This window comes from Scomber japonicus, chromosome 18, assembly GCF_027409825.1.
Source record: "Scomber japonicus isolate fScoJap1 chromosome 18, fScoJap1.pri, whole genome shotgun sequence".
Taxonomy (NCBI): Eukaryota; Metazoa; Chordata; class Actinopteri; order Scombriformes; family Scombridae; genus Scomber; species Scomber japonicus.
This window is the reverse complement of record NC_070595.1, coordinates 16,163,923-16,187,601: the sequence shown is the minus strand read 5'-3', so window position 1 is coordinate 16,187,601 and position 23,679 is coordinate 16,163,923. Positions and strand designations below refer to the sequence as shown.

The 23,679-nt window shown below is 37.9% G+C and overlaps 4 protein-coding genes across 4 annotated transcripts; 2 read left to right on the top strand and 2 right to left on the bottom strand.

The window, feature by feature from the left end:
* The first annotated feature begins 1,809 nt into the window (after positions 1-1,809).
* LOC128378500 (lipid droplet assembly factor 1-like) lies at positions 1,810-3,605 on the top strand. Its single transcript, XM_053338047.1, has 5 exons — positions 1,810-1,899; positions 2,167-2,269; positions 2,432-2,600; positions 2,690-2,835; positions 3,027-3,605. The coding sequence occupies exons 2-5, from the start codon at positions 2,183-2,185 to the stop codon at positions 3,087-3,089; spliced, it is 465 nt and encodes a 154-aa protein (XP_053194022.1). The 5' UTR covers positions 1,810-1,899; positions 2,167-2,182; the 3' UTR covers positions 3,090-3,605.
* Positions 3,606-4,321: 716 nt separating this feature from the next.
* Positions 4,322-10,554, bottom strand: LOC128378497 (ER lumen protein-retaining receptor 2). Its single transcript, XM_053338043.1, has 5 exons — positions 10,343-10,554; positions 8,030-8,130; positions 7,356-7,514; positions 6,942-7,194; positions 4,322-5,766 (listed from the first exon to the last, which is right to left on the bottom strand). The coding sequence occupies exons 1-5, from the start codon at positions 10,431-10,433 to the stop codon at positions 5,732-5,734; spliced, it is 639 nt and encodes a 212-aa protein (XP_053194018.1). The 5' UTR covers positions 10,434-10,554; the 3' UTR covers positions 4,322-5,731.
* A 4,722-nt stretch (positions 10,555-15,276) lies between these two features.
* si:ch211-139g16.8 (immunoglobulin superfamily member 6) lies at positions 15,277-18,929 on the top strand. Its single transcript, XM_053338042.1, has 7 exons — positions 15,277-15,361; positions 15,542-15,865; positions 15,941-16,029; positions 16,142-16,189; positions 16,441-16,551; positions 16,714-16,761; positions 16,797-18,929. Exons 1-7 carry the CDS (start codon positions 15,277-15,279, stop codon positions 16,803-16,805), a joined length of 714 nt encoding a protein of 237 aa, XP_053194017.1. The 3' UTR covers positions 16,806-18,929.
* A 106-nt stretch (positions 18,930-19,035) lies between these two features.
* mfsd13al (major facilitator superfamily domain containing 13a-like) lies at positions 19,036-23,460 on the bottom strand. The gene is made up of 7 exons (XM_053338027.1): positions 22,982-23,460; positions 22,280-22,594; positions 21,776-22,192; positions 21,207-21,361; positions 21,033-21,116; positions 20,461-20,604; positions 19,036-20,038 (listed from the first exon to the last, which is right to left on the bottom strand). The coding sequence occupies exons 1-7, from the start codon at positions 23,189-23,191 to the stop codon at positions 19,897-19,899; spliced, it is 1,467 nt and encodes a 488-aa protein (XP_053194002.1). The 5' UTR covers positions 23,192-23,460; the 3' UTR covers positions 19,036-19,896.
* Between the last annotated feature and the right edge of the window lie 219 nt (positions 23,461-23,679).

Here is a 23,679-nt window from a genome sequence, read left to right as displayed (position 1 = left end):
AAAAGAGTGTGATTAATTAGTATGGCCGGCAGCTAGAAAGGGTCCAAATAAGTTGTCATCACTGGTCCCTAGGGTGTCTCTTTGGTGTAGTTCAAAACAGATCACACTGCCATTTCCTTCGCAATGACCTCGCAGTTATGTGCCCACATTTATTTAATGCTATCCAAAACTCAAGGGGCCATAGTTAATTTGTGGGTGGTGGTGGAAGGACCAGCAATTCATATCTTTGATTGAGGAAGTAATCAGCAATGGTGGTGAAGTTTGGTCATTTAATATTCTGATCAGTCTCCGTCCTCGCAGAGAAATCTCGCTGCTGCCATCTAACAGCAGCATAGAGCAGAAGGAGAGAAAGTGTGATCATTATTTTTAAGGAGTCATTTCAGTCTGACAGCTGTGAGGCAAACTGGGAACCCCCTCTACTGGACCTCTGGAGAACTACGGTTTTGATTTCCCTCATAACAAACCAGTCCCAGAAGCACTTATGTTACATTATGAGACTGTACATGTGAAAAAAGCACAATTTCTGTACTTTATTACAGCTCTACATTAGACACAAAGATGCAAAATGCAACATTTTTGTATTATGCGTTCACTGAATGCTCAAGAGGTCTTATTTATAGCAAAAAGTTCTTAATTGATTCTTTAATTATTGGTTAATACTGCAGTCATCCCAATTTTAGAGATGGGAGAAAATAAGAGTGAGAGCTTTCTGAACTGCACAAACAAACCATGTGAAAATTCATCACCTGTCCAATAAAGACAATTGGTGGCGTATGGTGCAATTAAGCAGAAGCAAGGAGGGCTGGCCACGAAATCCATCATAATTAGTGACAGTGGTCCTTTTATGACAGTGAGTAATATGTCAAAGATGATGGGATAGGATATGTGATGGTAGAGGCTAGAAGTGAAACTTTCAAAAATCAATTCAAATGCCTCCTGTATGGATTTCTTTATGATCAAAATCAATGATCACAGTATAATACTGACATATGATACTGAAGGTCAAATCTATCACCATCTTGATGACATTGCAGCTAGAATAAGTACAAGTCACTATTCAGTATAAATAAATGAATATCATGTATTTTTTAAAGTCTTTCTCAACTCAAAATGCTTTGATTGTTGTTACTGAACTTGAATGTTTTAGCTTCACTGTGCCGATTGATGTATGTTCAGCATAGAGAGATAAAACAGAGAAACAGAATGATATATAAAAAATGAATACGGTAAAAACAAGAATGTCAAAGAGTGGTCAAACACAGAGAGATCAAACTAAATATATGAAGGTTAAATGCCCATCTGTACATTTGGGCTTTAAAAGTTTAAAAGCTGTGGCAGATAGACTGAACTCTACACCAGAAAACATCTGATATTGTTGTTATTTGTAATTGTTATAATAATACTTATACTACTACTTACTTAATACTACCATTAACTAGTACTTTATTTCTTGACTAAATGTATTGTTCACGTGTTTTTTCTGTCCTTTATGAGTCCCCATCCTTTATCAGAAGACACCACTCTTTTCCTGAACCAGAGATGCAATCTGTACTATTCCTATAGGGTGTATTTCATATAAATGTGATATTCCGCACATCACTAAAACAATACATTGGGGAAAAATAAATCCTCTCATATCAAAATGACATCAGCTGTAATCTTATGCTGCAGCACATTTGGCGAACAGGAGATGGCAGCAGTAACTTTAACAAGCCTTTCAGAGTCTGACTGCCAAGAATTCAGAAGAGGAAGAGGGGGAGGAAGAAAGGGAAGAAATGGGTGTGCTTTAAAAAGGGAGAGTTCCTTCTGTTTGCTTAGTGTTTAAGATAACTCTACAAGGGATAGTTTATAATCTGGTGAGCTGTGAATCAAACCGAGTTTACTACATTGGTCAGGTGTGTATTGGTTAACTTTGTCATATGTTTCCAGACACATTATTTCAGTTTTAAAGTCATTTATGGTGGCACTACATGACAACTGAGCTTTAGTACAGTTTCACTTCAAGACTAAGAACTTATCTTACGTAGCAGTAAGTATTTCTTGAGTGAATTCAGTTTGTATACTTAGAACTTTAATTAAAACTTCACCAACTGGCTGTAACGTATATTAACCTCAGTAGTGTGATTTTACCATCCAGGAAGACTGATCCATGTTCTTCTCAATCAGATCAGTGTTTGTGGAGATGCAGGAAAGCAGCCGTGTGACTGAGTATCAGCAGTTGTGGGAGAAGTGGACCACCCAGTTTAACTGCATTTATGATGACCCCAAGGTAACCTGAAACTAAACATCTGCATTGAAAGATCTTAAACTTTGTCTTTTATTCTTTTATACTTTTCCATCAGTGAATCAGACAGGATGAATCTGCTTGAGGGCTGCGTCTTCCCTCAGCTACCTGATACCTGCGTTGTGTCTCTCGCTCTCTGTTTAACAGGTGGCACATCTGATGAAGACAAGAATTGGGCAGTACCTCAGTGGCCACCCTTTCTTAGCTCTGACAGTGTTATTGTTCAGTATAATGGCAGCACTTCCTGTTGGACTTTTCCTCACTTTTGCTCTTGTTACCATTGTAGTCACAGCAGTGGCTTTTGTCTTTTTTGAGGGTAAGTGTAATCCTCTGCTTGGTGGTTTTGCATGAGCCATGATTAAACTCTCTGCAGCCACAAACATGTTATTTCTCTGTCATGTTCAGTGTTCCTGTTGTTTGTCGGGGGATTGTGTCTGCTGTGCGTGCTCTCTGGCCTCGTCTTCTTCTCCGTCCTGGTTTCATCCATCTTTAACGTTTCATACATCACCATCTCTAACACCCTCAACTATTATAACACCCGTCTGACAAAGGTAAGATATTGTCATTTTTAAGACAACTGTATCAACTGTATAATCATCAATAATATAATGTCACCAAACAGTTATAATACATTTAAGTGCATGTATATTTAACTCTGCACCAGGCATACTGTCATTTGTATCAAAAGGAGCTATTATATTTTCCCACATTATATTCACTGTCTGATTTTTATTCCCACCAGGGAGGTAAAGTCTGCGGGAAGGAAAAGGGGAGGGAAAGTTCAACAGCGAAGGAAACAGAGTAGCTCATTTTATCTTCTAAATTATCACTACTGAAGCTTCAGGATTCAGAGATACAGACCCTTGAATGTATGGAGGCAGCTTGAATCTGGGATCTGCTGATGCTGCCTTGATGTTACTGTATGTTTGAATACTATTGCTAGATCATTTTCTCTAATGCATTAGAACTTTACATGAAATGCCATTATTTATATATATGATCAGCAAAAGCATGGTACAACTAATCTATCAATTGCCTTATTACAGGAGACATGACTTATGCAGGTAAAATAATGTATGTCTGAATATGAGGAATGGGAATATGAGTTATCGGAACCAAAGATTTACTAGAAGAAAAGTGGAAATGTTGAATCAAAGCTGAACACTATACTACAATATGCAAGCCTAAAAATACCTTGTATATGTTGTGTATGCACATTAGGCAATGAGAATGCACTACGACACAACTGTTACATGTTTATATCTGCTGTTACCTCGAAAGATTGAAATGTTGCTTATTTATAATGCAGCTATGAATAAAAGCTCATGTGGATGAACATTTGTTCTGTTGTGCTGTCCTGACTATATATTGGAGAAATGTCTTGGTTTTAAAATGTAAGGGGATCTAATATGATGTATTATTGATGCTGGCTCTTTGTGCATCTCACGTGACCACACGATATTTCGACGATGTTTACAGCTTTAGCAGTAGCAGCAGAGTAAAAGTCATCAGGTAAGTGTTATTTTAATAAACTCCTGGTGTACTTACAAACTTTCCAATGCATGGATTTATGAGTAAAGACCCTATTTGTACTACTGTAGAAGTTTGATAACAATCCAGGCATTATTAGTGGGGTAATTTAAGAGATACACTTTTGGTCCCATTAGTGCCTGTACTAAGCCATTCAGCTGATAGCTCTAACTCCACTAATTTGCAACCAAATTTTAAAAAAGGGCTGAGGCAGAACCATCACTTTAATAGCCAACATTAATATTTTCGTAGTAGTAGATTCATTTCAGAAGGTTTTATCAGTGCAGAGGTGTAGGATTATATAGTATGGAACATGTTTTTATGTGCATGCTGTGATACACACAGGAATTTGAATACTGATTGAATGTATGAGTAATGTCCCAAATTAGTTTTTGCTGTAGTAAAAAGTGAAAACAGAATTAACTTTTCTAGGCACTGAATGCTCAGCAAAGAACTGGTTCTTGTCTGTGCTTGCATGGTTTCAATAATTAGACAGTGACACTGGAGGGTGATTCTCATAAAATCTTTAATGGAGGTGATATCATGCAAGAATGAGACAAAAAAAAGTTAAAATAATTGTTTAGGAATGACTAATTTGAAAAAGTTAAACAGGTCTTTAAATTGAACAGAATGCACCCACTGAACATGATCATGATAACCCCTCAATTGTTGAGCAACTTAACTGCACAATGTCAAATCTGTTTAATTTTCACAACCCTGATATACAGTTAACACTTGAAGTCACAACCGGTCAAAGTGCGGGAGGAGTCTCATGCCAGATATCTGCACACTTTTCATCCCGGTGCAGTAAAATGTCGCCATTGTTCAGTCATTCATTATTGCCTCACTCTGACGTCAATGATTTCAACCATGGGTTAACTGAAGAAATTGAAAGGTGTTCATGCATTTGTTACAAGGGTGCAATAGCAAAAAAACCAAAACAAAACTGTGCTCTATCTACATCCACAATGTGATGTAGCATTATTTTACAATTGTGTGAAATTTATATTGAAGCTGCAGAACCATTTATGCATTTTAGTTTCATCAAAACAGTATGCTGACAGGGAAAAAAGGTCAGTAAACACATGAAAAGTTTAATTCCAAATGAGATACCTACCATTTGAAAATACTGACAGCTGTGACAAGATGATTGTTTTTTATGGGTTACTTACTAATTCAAGATTAAATTATAAACCTTTCTTCTGTTTTTTTGAGTTCAGGCAACAAAAATGATCTTAGTTTTAGAAGAGAGAATGTTTAAAATGTGGTCTTGAGCAGTTTTATATAGCAATATCTTTACAAAATTGATATATGTTGGCCTTTTAAATGTTTCCAAGGTAGGATACATGTATTACAGTATATGCAAACAATTATCTAGACAAAATCAAATCCAAAAAGTAAAAAGTAAAAAAAAAAAAAAAAAATACTGTACTGTGAGAGACTGGACATAATCCTCATCAGGCACTCAGATACATTTCTCTTGACGTCACTCTTTAGTAAGACTGTACATTTGTGCATTTCATTACCAAGTCAAACAAGGTTCTTCTCAGAGTCAACCCTATTTGTGACATAGTAAAATGAAAAAAATCAAATAAAAGAAATAAAAAAAATAAGCGTATACACCTCACATGTAGAAAAAAAGCCTTTTCTCCTATTTGAACAGCAATGAAAAGAAGTTTAAGGCAAGATGCTGAACACAGAAATCCAAAGGTTGACCCGCGATGATCTTTGTTCAGCTCTGGTGTTTGTTGGCATTTACCAGTTCCATCAGCAATAATCAAGAAGAAGACTAGTGTTTTTCCCCCGTTAGTTGGCTCTCTGTCTCAGGCATCCTTTTCTAATAAGGTCACGAGATTCCATGATGTCATCTCCACACCCCCTGAGTCTGCTGGGAGTCGCCGTCTCCTTCAGTACTTTTTACGCTGGCAGGCTCAGCTTCTTTCCTTTCAACACTGTGGGGTCAGATGGTAAAGTTAGTCGACAGGTAGGAACCATTGAGTCAAGCAGTTATCATCCCTGAGGCTATGTTCATGCTGCAATTCTTGCATTTCCTGCCTCATTTATAGTACTACTGCATCTGAAACTGTTGACTGATCTGAAACTCATTGACTTGTAGTGAGAATAGATAAACAAGGGACAACCACCAGGTAAATGAAGTGCAAAAGATGCTTTTCTTTTGATGAAAGACACATAAAACTGTGTTGAAGTGACTACATGGAGATACACTTGCCACTGTAACTGACCAATATGGCAACAAGTTGTGATGGGATTGAAATAATTGTTTCAGTCAAGAAAAATGCCAAATATTGGCCAACATTTTGCTGGTTTCAGCATCTCAATTGTGAGGATATGTAACATTACGGTGTCACGCACGATAATGAACTAAATATCTGGATTTTGGACGGTTGAAAGCGTGACATTTGAAGACGTCACCATGGGCTCTGAGAAATTATAGCATGCATTTTACAGCCCTGTCATCTTGCTCAAAAGCATCTTATTACTACAGTTTCACTGTAAGAAATAGGAGATCAATTCCCAGTCTGGGTTTTGTGAAGTTCAGCTGGAGCTAATATGAGAATTTAGATCGGACAAATGAATTTCTTTAATACAAAATTCCCTTTGTGTGTTTCCTGGGATTTAGATTCCTTGCAGAGCTCGAGTGGGGGGATAGTAAAACAAAGAAGGATTTCTGTACTAAAAAGACTAACTCTGGAAAATAGGAAATATGTGGCTGATTCTACAAAAACTCACTGCACTGAATTCTCAGATTAGCTTTGGCTGAACGTCAGCATAAAATCCTGCACAGAACAGAGTCTGTGGATTTTATCTCCCATCTCTTACACTGTAGTCACACCAAGAAGGGACTACATTTTTACGCTTTTTGTTGTAACCAAATAAGAAAACAAAATACATGGAAATATGTTTTATTTGTAAGGGAAGTATCTTTATAAAATGTATTAGGAACACAATATAGAACATTTTGTTCCTCGGGTGATGTGTACAGTATGCCCACAGCTGCCTAAACATGATAATTCATCTCTTAGTTTCATCTGTCTAATCTGGTGCTGACTTGCTCATCTTATCACTCATAAATTAAATGATTAATGCCATAATGGCTGACACCCACCTTTGGTGACATAAAGATAGAAGAAATCACAGTAGAGGACAGTCTGGACCACACCAGCCACAATGGCGATCATGTCAAAGAAGCCCTCAAAGTAGAAACGCCAGATCCAATTGAAGAGATAGAGCGCCCGGTACAGGCCCAGGCAGAACAGGTAGTGGGTGGTGATCGTCTCTGCCTCTCCAGTCTTGCTGATCATGAAGAGCTGAGGAAGGATTGCCACCGACTCCAGGTAGATGGAGAATGTCCACAGGATCTGATGGCAGACATGGTTTATGTACCATTAATTCTTAAAATTAATAACATTTATGCCACAATAAGACTTTGTTCTTACAAAAGGACTGTGTATTCTCATTGTGATTTGCTTCTATTCAATGAAGTATGTCACGTGTTAACACTACAGGAAAGTGAACCCACCTCTAGGAGGGAAAAGTCATGGTTGATGAGAACAGCAAGACCCCCGACAGGAACAACCAGGAACTCCACTCTGAAACTGTCATGGTTGCCATCATAAGTGGCCCTGAACTTTGCGTAGATCAGGTAGACTGTGGCATATGCACAACCGATGTAGATCACCTGGAAGGCAACAAGGAACAAATCGTCATTCGGGGAGAATGTGGGACCTGCAATGAAAGGGTCAGGGCTGAGATGTGAGCTGGGGTCTTACTAGGGCTGGGCAATTAATCGAAAAATAATCAAAAACGACATTTAGAAACTCTAATCAACATAATCTTGCTCATGTCAATTAATCGTGGTGTTCACTGTTGCCATGACAGTAAAGGTTGTATATCTTTAAGGAATTTGAAAACTTGTCTCCAGTGATCATTTTAACCCAAACCATGATCTTATCATAGTTCTAATCAAGTAAACTAGACATTAACCACAGCGTCACACCTTAAAACATCATTATTTTCACTCCTTAAAGATACTAGTGTGCGAAAATATCACTAAATAAAAAACACAAGAAACTGTGAAAATACATAATTGTTCATCAAGGGTGGAGATAATCGTTCATTAATCGTAATCGAGGTTAAAAGTTCAATTAATCGTGATTTTGATTTTTTTCATAATTGCCTAGTCCTACGTCTTACCTTCATGCTTGTGTTGTAGAGGGAGATAAAGGAGGTGAGCAGATCCAAGTAGCGTGTGGTAAACACGATGGCAAACAGGATTTGGCTCTTTCCAGAGATACCTTTAACAAAACATCAAGACAATTTGCTCTTTAGATCCAGGTGGCAGTAATACACCAGTGTCAACAACAGCATCACTAAACAAGAGCTCTGGTTGACCATGAATCACATAATGATTCAACTTACAGAACAGTGCCACCTACTGGAAACCTCATGAATATTTATGTGGGAAAAATCTCAGAAGCACATATTCCCTTTTGGACTTAATTAAAAAGGTAAATAATGAAATGTGAGTACGGAGCATTTGATTGAAATACAAAAGCTGACAACAGCTGACGAGGGCACCATTAGAAGACAAGAAGAGGAGTGTTTAAGTTTCCCTTTGAGTCTGATTATATTTATGACCTGATCACAGCCAAACACTGCACGTTAAACTATTACTTCAGGTCAAGGGGCATTTATAGGCAGAGACTGGCATCCCTCCCAGATCCTTCTGCTGACCTTTACTACATCTAAACACATTAATCTAATAAATAAATCAAACGTTCAGCAAGAGCCTGAGAAGAGGCCTTGGAGTTGCCATTGCTGGCATACTTTGGTTTTGGGTTTAAACCTGTTAGCATTTTCTGTGTGGAGTCCAAGGAGGAACCACTGGTTCCTGTCTAATGCATATTGTACCAGGTACCAGCAAGGTACAATTGGGTCCCCGTCCACCAGGAGACCCAGCTTCGCCCTTGTTTTCACCTTTTCTCGCATCATATTGTCTACAACTGACTGCTCCATCCACTATTATCATCTCTCAACTCTTCTCCCTCTGTGTGAATAATTTGTTTAGTCGTGCCTGTTGTGTGTATGTATTGTATGTCTCCTTTCCAGGTCTTTGAGGCATAGAAGAGGGTTTGGGGTTCCTGTTGTTTTTTCTCTGATTCATAGCCTTAATTTATAGCACCAGTCAAAAATCTGCATAAACTTTCCCATTGTAGGAAAGTAATGCTATTCATTATTGCCACTAATTTTCCTATTATGGGAAAGTGTGTCCAAACTTTTGACTGGTATTGTAAGTTTGCAGCACCTTACCCTTTCGTTCTGTTTCTCCATATTGTATATTTACCATTGATATGTCGACCTACTCTGGCATCTGCAACATGGATTGCATGATTCTCAACCCTGAAGGAGCATTCTCACCTATGGTGCTCATTAAGTTTCTCTTTTTTTCGGTTTCAAAAACATCTTTTTCCCCAGACAAAACCATCACTTACTATGTAATATCTAACCACATTAACCCTAATTACACAAAAACATTACAGTTTCTGCGACCTTACATTACCTCCTTTAACTTTGAACCTACAATCAAACCTGCAGCTTTGTGGGCCAATCACAGCAGTTCTCCCCTAAGTTTTTTTCAAAACTTTATTAACAACATTGCAATATTACAATACTAATAACACAGGGCGTTGGAGAAGAAATAAGCTAATCACAACAACACACGCAGCAATACAATTATGCGATGTTAAAAAAAGAAGAAAGAAATTAATAGAGAAAATCAATAAATAAACTTTAAAAAGTGAATGAGCTACATAACTGCAAAGCAGCTCCAGTCATCTATCAATGTTGTCCACTATGATTCTCAAGAGAAATTTCTCCCCACAATAAAGCATGTTTGTTTGTTAGTAAACAACTTTACTGAACTACAAACAACTTTATTGGGACTACAAACATCGAGCGTTCTGTAGTTACGTAGCGCCTTCTAGAACGCCACGTCAGAAGCCAGACCAAAAAAATGGAGCACCAAACCGCAGATCAGAGGAGCAAAGAGCACATGGATCGCTGATGTGTAGCATTTACTGCTTTCCTAAGTTGATCAGTTATTATTAAAGCAGCAGGAAAATAAACTACACATCCGCTCAACTCGTAGGTTTAACTGACACGAGTTAGTCAACTAAAACCCACTTGGAAAACCCCATAGAAATGACGCTTATTGACACTTTGCGTAACTGTTAGATATTTCCAGTAGTGACAATAGTAATAAAAGTGATAATAGTGCAGACAAGCAGTTTGTAGCTTAGCCTGCTAGCGCTTTATTAGTCAGTGGCTCAAATGAATGAGTAACTTAGGAAGTGAAAAACGTTAGCATGTAGCTAGCTAGCTCACAGCTTGCTGTGTATAGCTAAGCATTAACAAAATTGACACATGCGTTTTAGCTGTTAAAAAGAAAAAGATCATTAATAACACTAAGAGGAGCATATATAAGTAAAAAATATAGCTAGAGCTCACCTGCACACGACCTGCTTTTCCATATTTTGAGCAGCAGGATGATGATAGCAGCCAAATGAGAGAGGTCCCCTACGAGTCTGAACACGTTCATCGTTGCTAAATGAATGAATAGACACAGATAGGAGGCTCACAAAGGTCACTCTTTGTACAGTAAGTAACACTGTTAATGCTGAATGCTGCTCCTGCTCCACTTGGTGAAAACCGGGCTGCGGACCTTTCAGGACTGAAGATATGGCGAGAGTGCAGGTCGACGTGGAAGGGGGCGTCACGAAACACACAGAAATGTTTGGATTGGTTTAAAATTTGATTGACAGTGCGCAATGTCCCGCCTCCAGCAAGCAGAACAGAGGGACCAGAAACTTGAGCTCAGTATGTGACATTATTACATTGGGTGGGTCCAGTGTTTCAGCATTTAACAATAAATCTGACATTAACGCCACATAAAATGAGTCTGTGTACTGTGTAAAGTTGTCTTTTTGTGTCAACACAATGTACGCGAATATTATTATATATCACTATCAGTGGTGGAATGTGATTCAGAAGGTATTTTCTCACGTACTGTACATAAGTACAATTTTGAGGTACTTGTACTCTATTTGAAATGTAATAAGTAATGCAACTATTTCAATCACTTAATCAAAGTAATGTAATGTGTTGATTACCTTTCTAATTTTCCAATTAAAGTTTTCAATTGTTGGGGTAAGTGTACCCATTAAGCCCACCAAAATCTAAGTTGAGGTGTTTTTCATACTGACATGGTTAATAAGGGAGATCATTTCTTATAAAACAAGATTTATCTCTCACTTGAAAATATTTTCATTAGTTCATGTAGATGTTGGAATGTAAAATAAAGATATTTTATTAAAAAAGTCAAAAGTCTGGCATGGGCTTAATTGGTACTGTGACACCATTTAAGCCCATGTGTGCTCCAAATAAGGTTCACATAATGATTTATTTACTAAATATAAAATTATTGTTTTCAAAGAATTAAAAACAGCAATATACATTTATTTTGTGATTAACGCCATTACATGTTAGTAGTAACACACCTATAGTATTGTGATATACTACTATCAGTGGTGGAATGTAATTTAAGAACTGCACTTTAGTACGATTTTGAGGTACTTGTACTTTACTTCAGTATTTCTATTTTCTGCTACTTTGTACTCATACTCCACCTCTTTCCAGAGGCTACTGCCCTACTAAATAGTTGAACTGTCACATCTCTTTTTTAATCTCTGCACTGTTCCCTTACATATATTTCATCAAGTGGACTTCACATTGTACATTGCATTCAATCTCCACTGTTACATAATTTAATAATTTATTGCAACATCACATATAGTTTTTGTACTTGTCACAACTTGCACTTGTAGCTCAGTCCATTTTTCCTTTGTACAGTCAATATTTCATGTAAAGTTTCATATCATATTTGTAAGTGTTTGAGAGACTGATTTAATTAAAATGTTTATTTTATATTTTTCAGTAATAATTTCATCAATGTTTGAATTTGTACAGTCATTAAAAACGGGTTAAAATGTAATATATAAGGTGTTTAAAGGGTAACTTAGAATTTGACTACCTTAAAAATATTTTTTTGTCAAAAATCCAGTGCTCTTGATTGCAAGTGTATTTGACGTTGAGTGTCACAGGCCAAATGTCCAGAGTTCAGTGAAGGGCACACCTGTTGCATTATGGGTCAGAACCAATACGACAGCAGAGAGAAACCACATACCTGCACATAGTCTAGGTAGAATTTCTGAAAATGTGCTTATTTAAAGTGGTGGAGGCATTTTGTGAATATTTATAATATACAACATTTCTAGGGGTATTAAGGGGTGCTGAATCCAAATCTGCTGTATATAAAGCTCAAAAATGCCCCAAAATGCCTCAAAATTTGAGAAATCCAACATGGCCACCACTGCCAGACTGAAATCTATTTTCACCCCACCCCCACCCACCCACCCACAAAGTACATATCAGCTTGTTTAATTCACAGGCGGTACACCTGTCAAACGGTAACGCAGGTGTCCTAAAGCGAGCTCAGGGAGGACAGAAACCTCCCGTGGAGCAGAAGGGCAAAAGCTCGCTTGATCTTGATATTCAGTATTAATACAGACCGTGAAAGCGGGGCCTCACGATCCTTCTGACTTTTTGGGTTTTAAGCACGAGGTGTCAGAAAAGTTTAGTACTTTTTTGCAATGGAAAAGGTTGTTCCTGGAACCGTACAGAGTCGAGCCGAGTAGTGTTAGAACTTTATAGTAGAAAAGCACCATTAGTCGTCCAGTGTCATGGAATGGTTTCAAGAGCCAGTTCTGCAAGGGATATGCTGAGTCTCTTACAAGGTAATAGCCAGCAGTCACCCCACCAATGTTCCTGGTGTGAGCTGGGAAGTGGTTTCCCCAGCTGGCTAACTCCCACAACATGGACAGTCTCAGAACCCTGGCATCATATAAGCTTCCTGGCAGTCCAGCAAACACATTCCAGAAAAGCCCCTTTCCATCAACAAGATCTTGAAGGATGATGGAGTGCCAGCTTTTGCGATTGAAATAATCACAGTGATACTCCTGTGGTGTTATGATTGGTATGTGGGACGCATCAATAGCACCAACACAGTGTGAGAGCCCCCACCTGTTCTTGGTGTAGGTAGCCATTTCTCTTTTCCTCATCAGGAAAACGGATTTGTTCTGGCACCAACAATGTCTCTGCTGCAGCAAGAAAGTCCTGCACACACCGGCACACAGTTGTTATGCTCACTCCAAAAAATGTCCAATACTCCTATACTAAGTGCAATAGCCACTCTCTTCTTCAGGGGCACACATCCGCGGAAAGTCGTGTCTTACCGCTCCATAACTAGACGCAGTTTGTTGCAGAGGAAGTTCAACGTTTCCTCAGACATCCTAAAGTTCTGCAACCACTGGGCATTTGTGAAGCCGGGAACAATCACATCCCACCATTCAGAGGCTAGGTTAAACGCCCAGGCCGATGGTTTGCGGCGGCAACTTTGCCATGCTACGACGACCCCGCCCACATTAAGTAGGTACTTTTTTTGTAATGGAAAAGGTCTGTCCTGGAACCGTGTTGAGTCCAGCCAAGTCGAGTCGTGCTGGAACTGTGTAGTGCCCGCCGAGTTCGCTGAAACCCCGCCCCCTATCAAGTGTCACCTGTCAATCAAAGTCACCACCTCTACCAGAAACATGGACGCTACGTCAGATCTTTCTGCTGCTAACTCAGAGGCTAGCTCGGTGGATAACTCAGCTAACTGGCTAACTGTAGACTGTAGTAGTAGTAGTGTGTGCTGAATGTATTTATACCTCTACAGCAGGAGGGGCGGGTTTATGCCAATCACCAATGCCAATGCGGCGGTGATTTTCAGACGCACCCACTAAATCCTGAACACAGAAATCTTGAAACACAGTTTGTGAAGCCTAGCTCCACAATTCAAATCTAAATGGTTGAAATGCTTTTTACACCTTTTTTAGAAATACATTTATGACCTATTTTAGAAGAAAATGTCTGAATTCATTCTACAGGGTCTTTAACCACTCAGCTACCAAGGCACTCCCAAATCGATGAACATTTTAAATTTATTTTTAAGTTAATTTGTTTGCCGATACTTAAGTATTTAATGCACAACTTTTACTTGTAATGGAGTATTCTATCATTGTGATATTGATAATTTAAGCAAAATGTCTCAGTACTTCTTTTTCCACTGGTTATTATTACTCATGCATTAACATGAAGGTGGAGCTAGCTTCATATAAGGTGATCATATTGTCATTGGTTTGTATGCAAAATAATATTCTGTGAAGTCATTATGGCTGTCAAAAATGGAAATACTCAAGTCATATCCTGCAATTATTGCTCCACATGTTAGATCAGTCTGTTGTCAGGATCATCTTCTATGCTGTGGTGTGCTGGGGCAAAACTATCACAGCAGACTAAATGAGCACGTAAAGAAGGATGGGTTTGTCCTTGGATCCAATTGGTTACCCAAAAATGGTATACATGGGTAAAATGAGTAAGAGGCAGTAGTAGTCTCAATATTAGTTTGTTTTAGTCCCAGTCATTTGTGCTGTTTACAGTTGTCTTGTTTCTCTTGTAACTTTACATAAGCAGTTTGAATTGCACTAAACCATACAAAAGGTATATAAATACAGTTTAATTGATTGAGTTTAAATGACTAGCTGGGTAATTTGTGAGTCAATATACTTTAAACAAATACTTTTGAAGATAAATCAAATTTTATATAATTAAATAATATTAGTAATAAAGTCAATTGTCTGCAACATAAAGCCCAGCGGATCCACAGAGGATCCATTTCAATACATTTTGAATTCATTATTCACGGATTTAAAATCAAGTAGCAGAAAGAAGAGAGAGAGTGGCAAGGACAGGAATATTGTAGCAGAGGAATACTGTACCCAATGCAGAAAAAAACCTTGATGATGGTGGTGACACAGTAAATATTTGTCCAACAGCAGTGTAATATATCATATATATATATCATATCCTGAAACACGTCTAAATAAAACTACTGTCGATGTTCAGCCTCCTTTTACCCTTTCAACAGGTTTGCTCTCTGTCACAGCAGAGTATTACATGATTTAGTCATAGAGATTTTGAAGTCTCAGTTGTGTCACATTTTTTCTTCACTGGCTATCTCATTGTGAATATTTCTTAACACTTGTGAGACATTTTTCCTAATTCTTAGATTGTTTAATTTCCAATACAGTCTCTCTCATACTCTATTTGTGTCTACATGGTCAGAAAACACACTGAAATGCCTCATGGTTTGCCTCATGGTTTCACAAACCCATGGTACCATTCTGCTGAGCAGAACAGGAAAAAAAAGCAGGAACTAAGTGTTGAGGAAGTGCAGTTTACCCACTTCCCATGTTGTCAACCATTTAGATAATCTCATGAAAGGAATCATGAGATCATTTACAAGCTGTCAAGCTGTGGACATGGACCGCTTGTTTGGGTTTTCTTTTTTGCTCGCCTACCTGTCAGTAATAGGTAAGACGCTCTTCCTATCATACTGTATGTACATCATTTATGAAATGTTTTCAGGGGATGAAAATTATACAAACTAACTAGTTTAACCTAGAATTATTTCAGTCAGGCAATAAGAGACAACTTTTTGTTTCAGTTTTGGGGCTGAAATATACTATATTTGAATTTCTTGATTCATTCCAGAAAGCACGGGAAAAAACAGTTGCACTGTATCACAACCAGGCGAAGTACTTTGGAAGAAAATAGGAGACACTGTTGATCTCTCTTGTAACGTCAGTTCAAACTGTCCTGGCCTGCGTTACGAGTGGTTTGTTTTCAAAGAAAAAGAGCATCTTCGTCTGGACGTGGAGAGCAATCATCCCAAGTACAGCCTGAAGGGAGCATCTTTACACATCAATTCACTTAACATTAATGACAGAGGGATCTATCACTGTGCTGCAGTGTTGAAAGGAAAACCAGCACCAGGCGCACAGCATATAGGGATGGGTACACGTCTTGAAGTAAAGGGTAAGAGTCTTTTGGGTTGCAAAAGAAAACTTAAATGAGATGAAGTGGTACAGACAGCTTTTCTTTCACTTTCAGAGGTCTTAAAAACCTTTCTCCTGGGGATATCATTTGTCATGTTGTCTGTCTACAGCTTGGCAATAGTGACCCTTATCATTCTAAAGAAGGTAAATCACTTTGACATATTTTTGTGAATGTAATGAATTAAACACACACACACAAAAATAAATAGTCAAATAAACTGTTATACTGAAAATACCCTGTTACTCTCTGTTCCAGTATGGCTGTACTATATGCTCGGGCAAAAGGATGCGCACACCTGACAAGGTTGTCGATAAGTGTCTGACTTCTCATTTCTGTGGAAATTTGCTGATATTTTTACATGTTGACTATACTATTTGGGGAAAAGCCCTCAAAAGCAAAAAGAGGAACAGGAATCAAGGCCGCTCTAAACTACTGGCCAGAAAAGGCTCTTGCCACACCAAATGTGACAGAGCTGTTTTAAATTGATAAATTATATACAAAGAAAGAAATATCCACATATCTGTTTTCTAATAAATGTTCTCTTTTCAAACCAGAATAACTCAATTAGAAAAAAACAATTCCACCACGTGCTTCAAGAAATGTACAGCAAAAGGAACGAGGAGAGAGACAAACCAACTGTTAGCAGAAACAGCCCCCGTGTTGAGGTAAGTCTTGTTGCACCATGTTATGGTTAGATCATACAGAACATACACATTGGCTAATCATAAAATTTCTGCAGTTTGAGCAACAGCACGTTTGCAGTTTCTCTTTATCTGAAAATGTGTTATTTTGCCATCATTTTCATATTACACTTAATCTTGTTGTAGGCTGCACATGCTGACTTCACAAGCTCAACTGATGACATCTATCAAAATGTCTAAGTGTCAGTTAAGGGTATTTAAAGACATGGACAGTTTAAAAAATCTTCATCCTGAACGAGAGGAAACTCCAAAGTCATGAAACACCCGACTGAGGACAATGGAATCTTTACTTTTGTGACTAAAGACTCAATGAAGGCTGGAAATTAGTTGTGTGCTTACTCACCTTTTCTCATTAAGCTTGACAGACATATAAACCACAACAAAAGGTCCTGACTCTGTCACAGTTCCTTTTCTCTCTTTGGTTTTTAGGTTTCAATATTAGTATTACCAGCATTAAATAGGCAGCTCTCCCTTATAGCATTTGCAGTCCAATCTACAATCTGTGTATGGTAATAAGTACCTGTTCAAAATCAAGTCAATATTGTCCTGAAATGTTTGAAACTCAGGATTTTGTGGCAGAATTTGGTAATATATCACCATTATCTAATTATTATTCCAACTTTGGGTTAGAAAAGGTGTGACCTGTGTAAAGGGTCTCTAGAAATAAAACTGACTCTCCTCAAATGCAAAACAACTGCACCACCATCACATAAATGCTGGCTGGAAACATGATGGCACTCTTCAAACCTGGATAGCTAAAGCATACTGTACTACTCTTGGCTCAACCAGAATGTTTATAACATCAGGAACCTTGCTCAATTTTGGAATTGAAGAAAATTCAACATAAATGTGTACAATTTTATAGCATCCAGTTCCATCCCTCACTGTATTTTCCATCTTGTCGTCTACTTGTTTTGAAATGAAGTGTGTGGGACAGCTGTAAAAATTAATTTCTGTTGTGTGAAACAATTTGATATATTAGGAAAACACCATTAACATACATGTATTAGAATAACGATTATTTATTGACACAATACTTTCTTCACATATAAGGAAACAAAATACTTGTAAAGGTGTAAAACTGGAATCATACTTATAATGCAAATGTGTAGAAACATTTTTAATTAACAACAATCTGAACCAAACTCAAAGATTTATATTCAGATATAATTTCACCGTAAGAGAGTTGATCATTATAAATGGTGTAATGACAAAAACGCCACATTACAGGTGACTATACATATCATACAGCACATAATACAACTCAAGTTAAATTAAGACATGAGGTGTCTTCTTGGTCTTAGAATTGCTTTTGCTCAGAAAATCATCAACCTTTACAAAACTTACAGTAAGGCACTCTGTAAAGAAAAGAGTAAACTTGACACGTATTTTACATTCTGTAGAATAACTAATGCATATTTTTGTTTCCCAGCGAGTTAAGAATTTACATTTACATTACTTAAATGTTAAAGTGGATGTTTATGAGTGTATGTGCATTTTTAATAAATAAATGTATGACTTGAAATTTGGCTGACTCAACTGTATTTGAAAAATCTTTGTTCAAATTCAGTTCAGTTATTGTGTATTATTCCCTTTCCATTCATCTCCCTCATGGCTTTCTACTGTAAACCCTGTTAAATGGTGTGTGAGACAGAGTTTGATTTAAAACATTTTAAAGACCAGTGTGTAAGATTTAGTGGCATGTATTGGCTGAAATATTATCATAAATTGAATGTTATATTCACAAGTATGTTTTAATTGGTGTATCATCACCTGAAAATAAGAATTGTAGTGCAGTTTCAGTTACCTTAGAATGAGTTCTTTATATCTTTATAGGGAGTGAGTCCTCTTCCACAGAGACTACTATGCTGCACCACCATGCTTCTACAGTAGCCCAGAATGAACAAACTAAACACTGGTTCTAGAGGGCCTTTTGAGTTTTTCACAAGTTTTGTGGCCACGATAGATTCTCCTACACTAGAGGTGTCCAAATTATTCCATAAAGGGCCATGTGGCTGCAAATTTTCATTTCAACCAAGCAGGAGCAAACCGGGGTTGACTCATTTAATCAACCGATCTCAGTCTTTAGACATTTGATTGGTTGAATCGTGTACTCTTGATTGGTTGGAACGGAAACCTGCAGGCACACAGCCCTTTATGGAATAGTTTGGCTGTGCCTGCCCTACACACTTGAAAGAAGAGGGTGATGGGTATACAGTTGGTTGTAATATGCAACCTAACCACTAGATGCCACTAAGTGCCATTTAACAAACCTTGGGCACATCACACCATATTCACAGCTTGTAAACATGAGATTTCTAATATGAGATCATTTCCTGTTACTTGTGTTTCACTCATCAAATGCAACATATTTGTGCAGTGCTTGAAATTGGCAGCTGATCCTGATCCCCATCTCCAAACAGCAAATCATAGAACACAACAAGGGTAAAATGGAGCCATATTATGAATATAACAGAATCATATTGGTATATTAAGTAAAAACCATTACAGTTTTGAGCTTTAGGGGTTCACTGTGTGTATGTATTGCAATAAGATAATGCCTTCAATCATACAACCAATCAGCCCTGGAATGTGAAATCTGTGAAGCATGTGAAGTCTTTAACATACCACTTCACATGTATTTAAGCAAATCTACAAGCAAGAATGGAAAAATGTTCCTACATACACAGGTTAGTTGTTAATGTTGAGCTCCCAGGTTTCTCTCCCCAACCTGTTTTGGTTTGAGACAATTTACCGTTAGCTGTTAACACTGTAAACCAGATATTTGGATGTTACTGCCAAAACTTCCGTTTCAGGAATTCATGCTATAATTTTGGCTAATTGGACTGGACAAAGTGTCTGAGATTTAACACCACTGAAAAAACTTTAAGATTTGGTCCAGCTTTCCAGTGGGCAAAAAGGATGACGCAGTTACATTTAGTAAAGGAGTAGTTACAGGCTCATCAGTGCACTTTCAAGATTAGAAATTATTTGAAGAAATCTATAAAAAAAGTATGTGTGATATGCACGTTTTAAATCAAACAAGTGGTCATTCAGGATGTAATGCCCCTCATCAAACATTTAAATGTACTTTAAATGTTTGATATTTATCGATTTGGTATCACCTGTCAGCACCCCAATATGATTTACAACATCAATATAACCCTGGATTATCTCATATATACATTAATTTACACATTGCTTTCAGAATTACAAAAACCATTAACATAACCTCTCACTTTCCCCAACCCTTAACTTGAGAAAGGGCAACCAGCTTCCTCTGTGTGCTGGTTGCTGAAAATAGTGAAGCTAGCCATCTATATACTTTGTGTCAACTGTGTGACTGCTGCATATGGAAAACTGCCTCCAAGCCACGACTTGTGCAGCAGCGACACACATAGGCACCAAACACACCAAGTAGAACATGACACTGTGGAGGCTCTCCAAGGCACTGGAAAGAAGTTACATACACAATCATTTATTTACAATTACATATGTCTTTGACTTGCTGGACAATGCTGATTATTTCAAAAGTAACAGCACTTGTGTGTTATCTGTCCATGGAGGTGTTGATAAGCAGAATTGAAAACAGTGAACTTCTAAAACTGTATATTAAGCAAATTATTTAAAAGTGAGATGAATGTATGTTGTCCAAATGCTCATTTAAATATATTGTCTGAGAAATCATAATAATACCAACAACAATAACAACAATAATGATAAAACACCTATTACAGAAGCTCAAAACTACCAGAAAAAAACCCTGGATCAGTATCACATTATAACGTGATAGTTTCTTGTTATAACATAAAACTTTTCACGTTGTAGCATGATAGTTTCTTGAAGAAGAAGAAATAAATAAAGTGTCTGTACCTTGAATTTGAATCCCTTCCAGCATCCTTCAGCTGTTCATATCCAAACTGGTTGAGGATATTAAGCACTATCATCGGGGCCAGAGACTGAGCCGGCTTGGTGAACAGAGCATTCGTCCCAAACACCATAGAGGAGAGAGGAGAGCTACAGTTGGGAAAGACAGAGGAAAATTGTAATAAAATATATTGCCATTCAAATAACATGAATTGAAAAAATAATAACAAATTGGTTTCATTAGATGTGTATGTACATTTGGTACTAGTTACAAAAGTATGGTATTGTCAGTTTTTCATTTTTTAAATAATATTGTAAAAACCCAAAAGGTTTAAAAACATTGCTGCATGAAAGCGCAAAGACATCAGATAGCACTGTTTATTTCACCTATGTGTAAGGGAATACTGGTAATCATTTTTTTGGCTTTTTTTTTTTTAGGAATGTCCATCTGTGAGAGGTGAGACCCCACTTTGGTCCACAATAAAATATCTCAACACCTGATGGATGGATTCAGATTAAATTTGGTACAGACATTCATGGTGAGCATAAGAACAGCCTCACTGTAGACTATTGTTTACCTGCGTTTGTACTTCTGCAGGTCTGTGTCAATGATATCGGCCAAAGGCAAGCTGAAAAGACTGAAGGCTGCTTGAATTATGACCCTGCAAAGATGATGAGAGAGTGCAGTTTCAATTCAATTTAAGTGCAGTAATTATTTATAAATTAATGTCAAAAGTCATTAAACCTCTTACATGTTAACAGTGAGGAAAAACGCCAGGATATAGTAGTGCTGAGGACCAAGTGATAGCATTATGGCTGCCATTCCAGCCTCCATGTAGAAGGTGAAGAGAATGATTCTGTAGTAGCCAATACCATGGAGCAGTTTCCCACAGCTCAAAACTAACAGCTGGGATGGACACAAAGAATAAAAATAACAGTGACATATTGCACAGCGGCATATCAAGCATTTCTTTGTTGGTGCATTCATGTGCCTCTGTCAGATGTCAGAGCTCCTGAGTTTGTGATATGCAATAGGCAAACAATGGGGTTGTATAAATTATCATTCAACTGTCAGGTCTAGGATGTCAGAGTTTCCAAAATGCTTCACTGCACCAATAAGAGAGCAGTTTTAACAATTAATTGAACAATGAAGCTGGTGTTCTTCTGTACTGACAACAAAAATGACCATTTGGAAAGTGGAAAAATGTTTGTAAAAATATATAAATAATGATGTAACAAGACATGAAAAATCTATTTCAAAGGTTTGTTAGCTCATAATGTATTTTGGGGGAAAAAAACATAAGCCAGTGGGGAATTATACCTGTGGGCAGATGAAACCCGCTCCGTACATGATGCTCTTGGCTAGGGACGGAAGCACATCTGGGGGAATCAGGTGCTCCGAAAATATCATGGTAAAATTATTAAAGAAAGCCAAAATGAAAACCTGAAAGAAGTTCATGATCACAAATTGCCTAAAGTCCCTGTTGGTGATGATTTGCCGCATCAACATTCTTAACATGGAGAAGGAAAATTCTGACTGATCAACAGACTCCGGTGTATCTGACTCAGATCCTTTATTATCAAAGCGGCTCTCACTGTGGAGGCCCGTGTAGAGCATGCAGACACAGCTCAGGATAGCGATTATCACTGTGAAGCCTTGGAAGGCCATGAAGTCTGCCATGTTTTTTGACATCACACCACAGAAAAGCACGCTGGAGGAGCCGATGAGAGAAGCCACCTGGGAAATTAAAGGGAAGCAAAATGAGAAAATCAGATGCACAGTCTGTTGGCTTTGGGGCATACAGAAGAAAGAGGAAGGCCTTACCTGGCTGTACTTTACAAGCCTTAACCGGCTCTGATGGTGGCTGGAGATCTCTGCAAACAAGGCACATTGGGCCAGCAGCACAAAAGTGAGCATGCCATCAAAAGCGCACAGCGCCACCATCAAATGTAAGCCACTCATCCAGTCGCCAGGGGTGTAGGACCGCCATGGGAACCAGGCTATAAGAAAAGCCAGTGAGTAGAGGGGAGCACCATACAGAATGGAGAGACGCCGCTGAGAGCAGCAACGCACTTTGGAGTTGTCTTGCAGGTAGCCAAAAAGAGGGTCGTTGATTGCATTCCACACCATGTACACCACCTGTGGAGAGGGAGTTCATTGCATTATTTATTAAAAACAATATTTTAAATAGTGCTGACATTATTAATTGATTAGTCAAGTGTCAAAATTTGAGAATTTACATTATTGTAAATTGAGTATCTCATGGTTTTCAAAAAGGTGTTCAGATGAAAGGAGCCACCCCTGAATGTGGGAAATTGTAATGGCCATTTTTAACTATTTAGGGGGGGGAGCAACAGAATCAGGTATATATATAATCAGAAGTTGCAGCCCTATTTCTAGGGAAAACAGCTAATTTATTTTAAAAATTCCATATTACTCTTGACTACAGCAGTGTTTTTCACAGATACTGATTTGCATACAAAGAACACCCATACATGAATGCTTTATACTATAAATTATACTCACTTGTGATTGGTGAAATGCTCCCTCTGATATCTTGTACTTATTGAGAAAGAGTTTGACATAGTAGAAGCTGAATATATTGTTTATCATGCAAGATCCCAGAGTAGTCATGGCATAAGCCAGTGCTGCAGGATTGACGCCAAAGTTGACCAAATGTCGCACTACATTCATTTTGGTGCGCAGACCTGAAGTAGGTTTCTCCTCCACCACCATGGCAGCAGCTCAGGTAAACTTCTTACCTGTCTGTTTAAATCTCTGGAGGAAATGTTGTTGATCTGCTGCTGTTAAGTAATACTAGCAAAAATAGCCAAACTGTTGAAAAATTCAGAGGCGAAAAGCGCTCAACAGTGGGGCAATGAAAATACTTGCTGCAGGTGAATCCTTCTCTTGCATGACCACATGTCATGTTGTTACTTAAACCATCTTAATAAATGCTTAACACGAAGAAACTCAAGCTAAACTCAAAACAGGAACACTGTCAAACTCGATTTCTGTGCCTGTCCAGCAGGGCGGTGCTTCAGTGTAAAAATCAAACATTTGATTGGTTAGAGGAGTTCTCTGGTCCAACTTGCTGCTTCATGATAGGTCGACCAAACGCCTGTTAAAACGAAAGCAGGAAGTTAAACAGGAACACATTTTTATATTTTATATATAATACATAATATATATATATTTAACTAAACTTGTATAATAATACACGT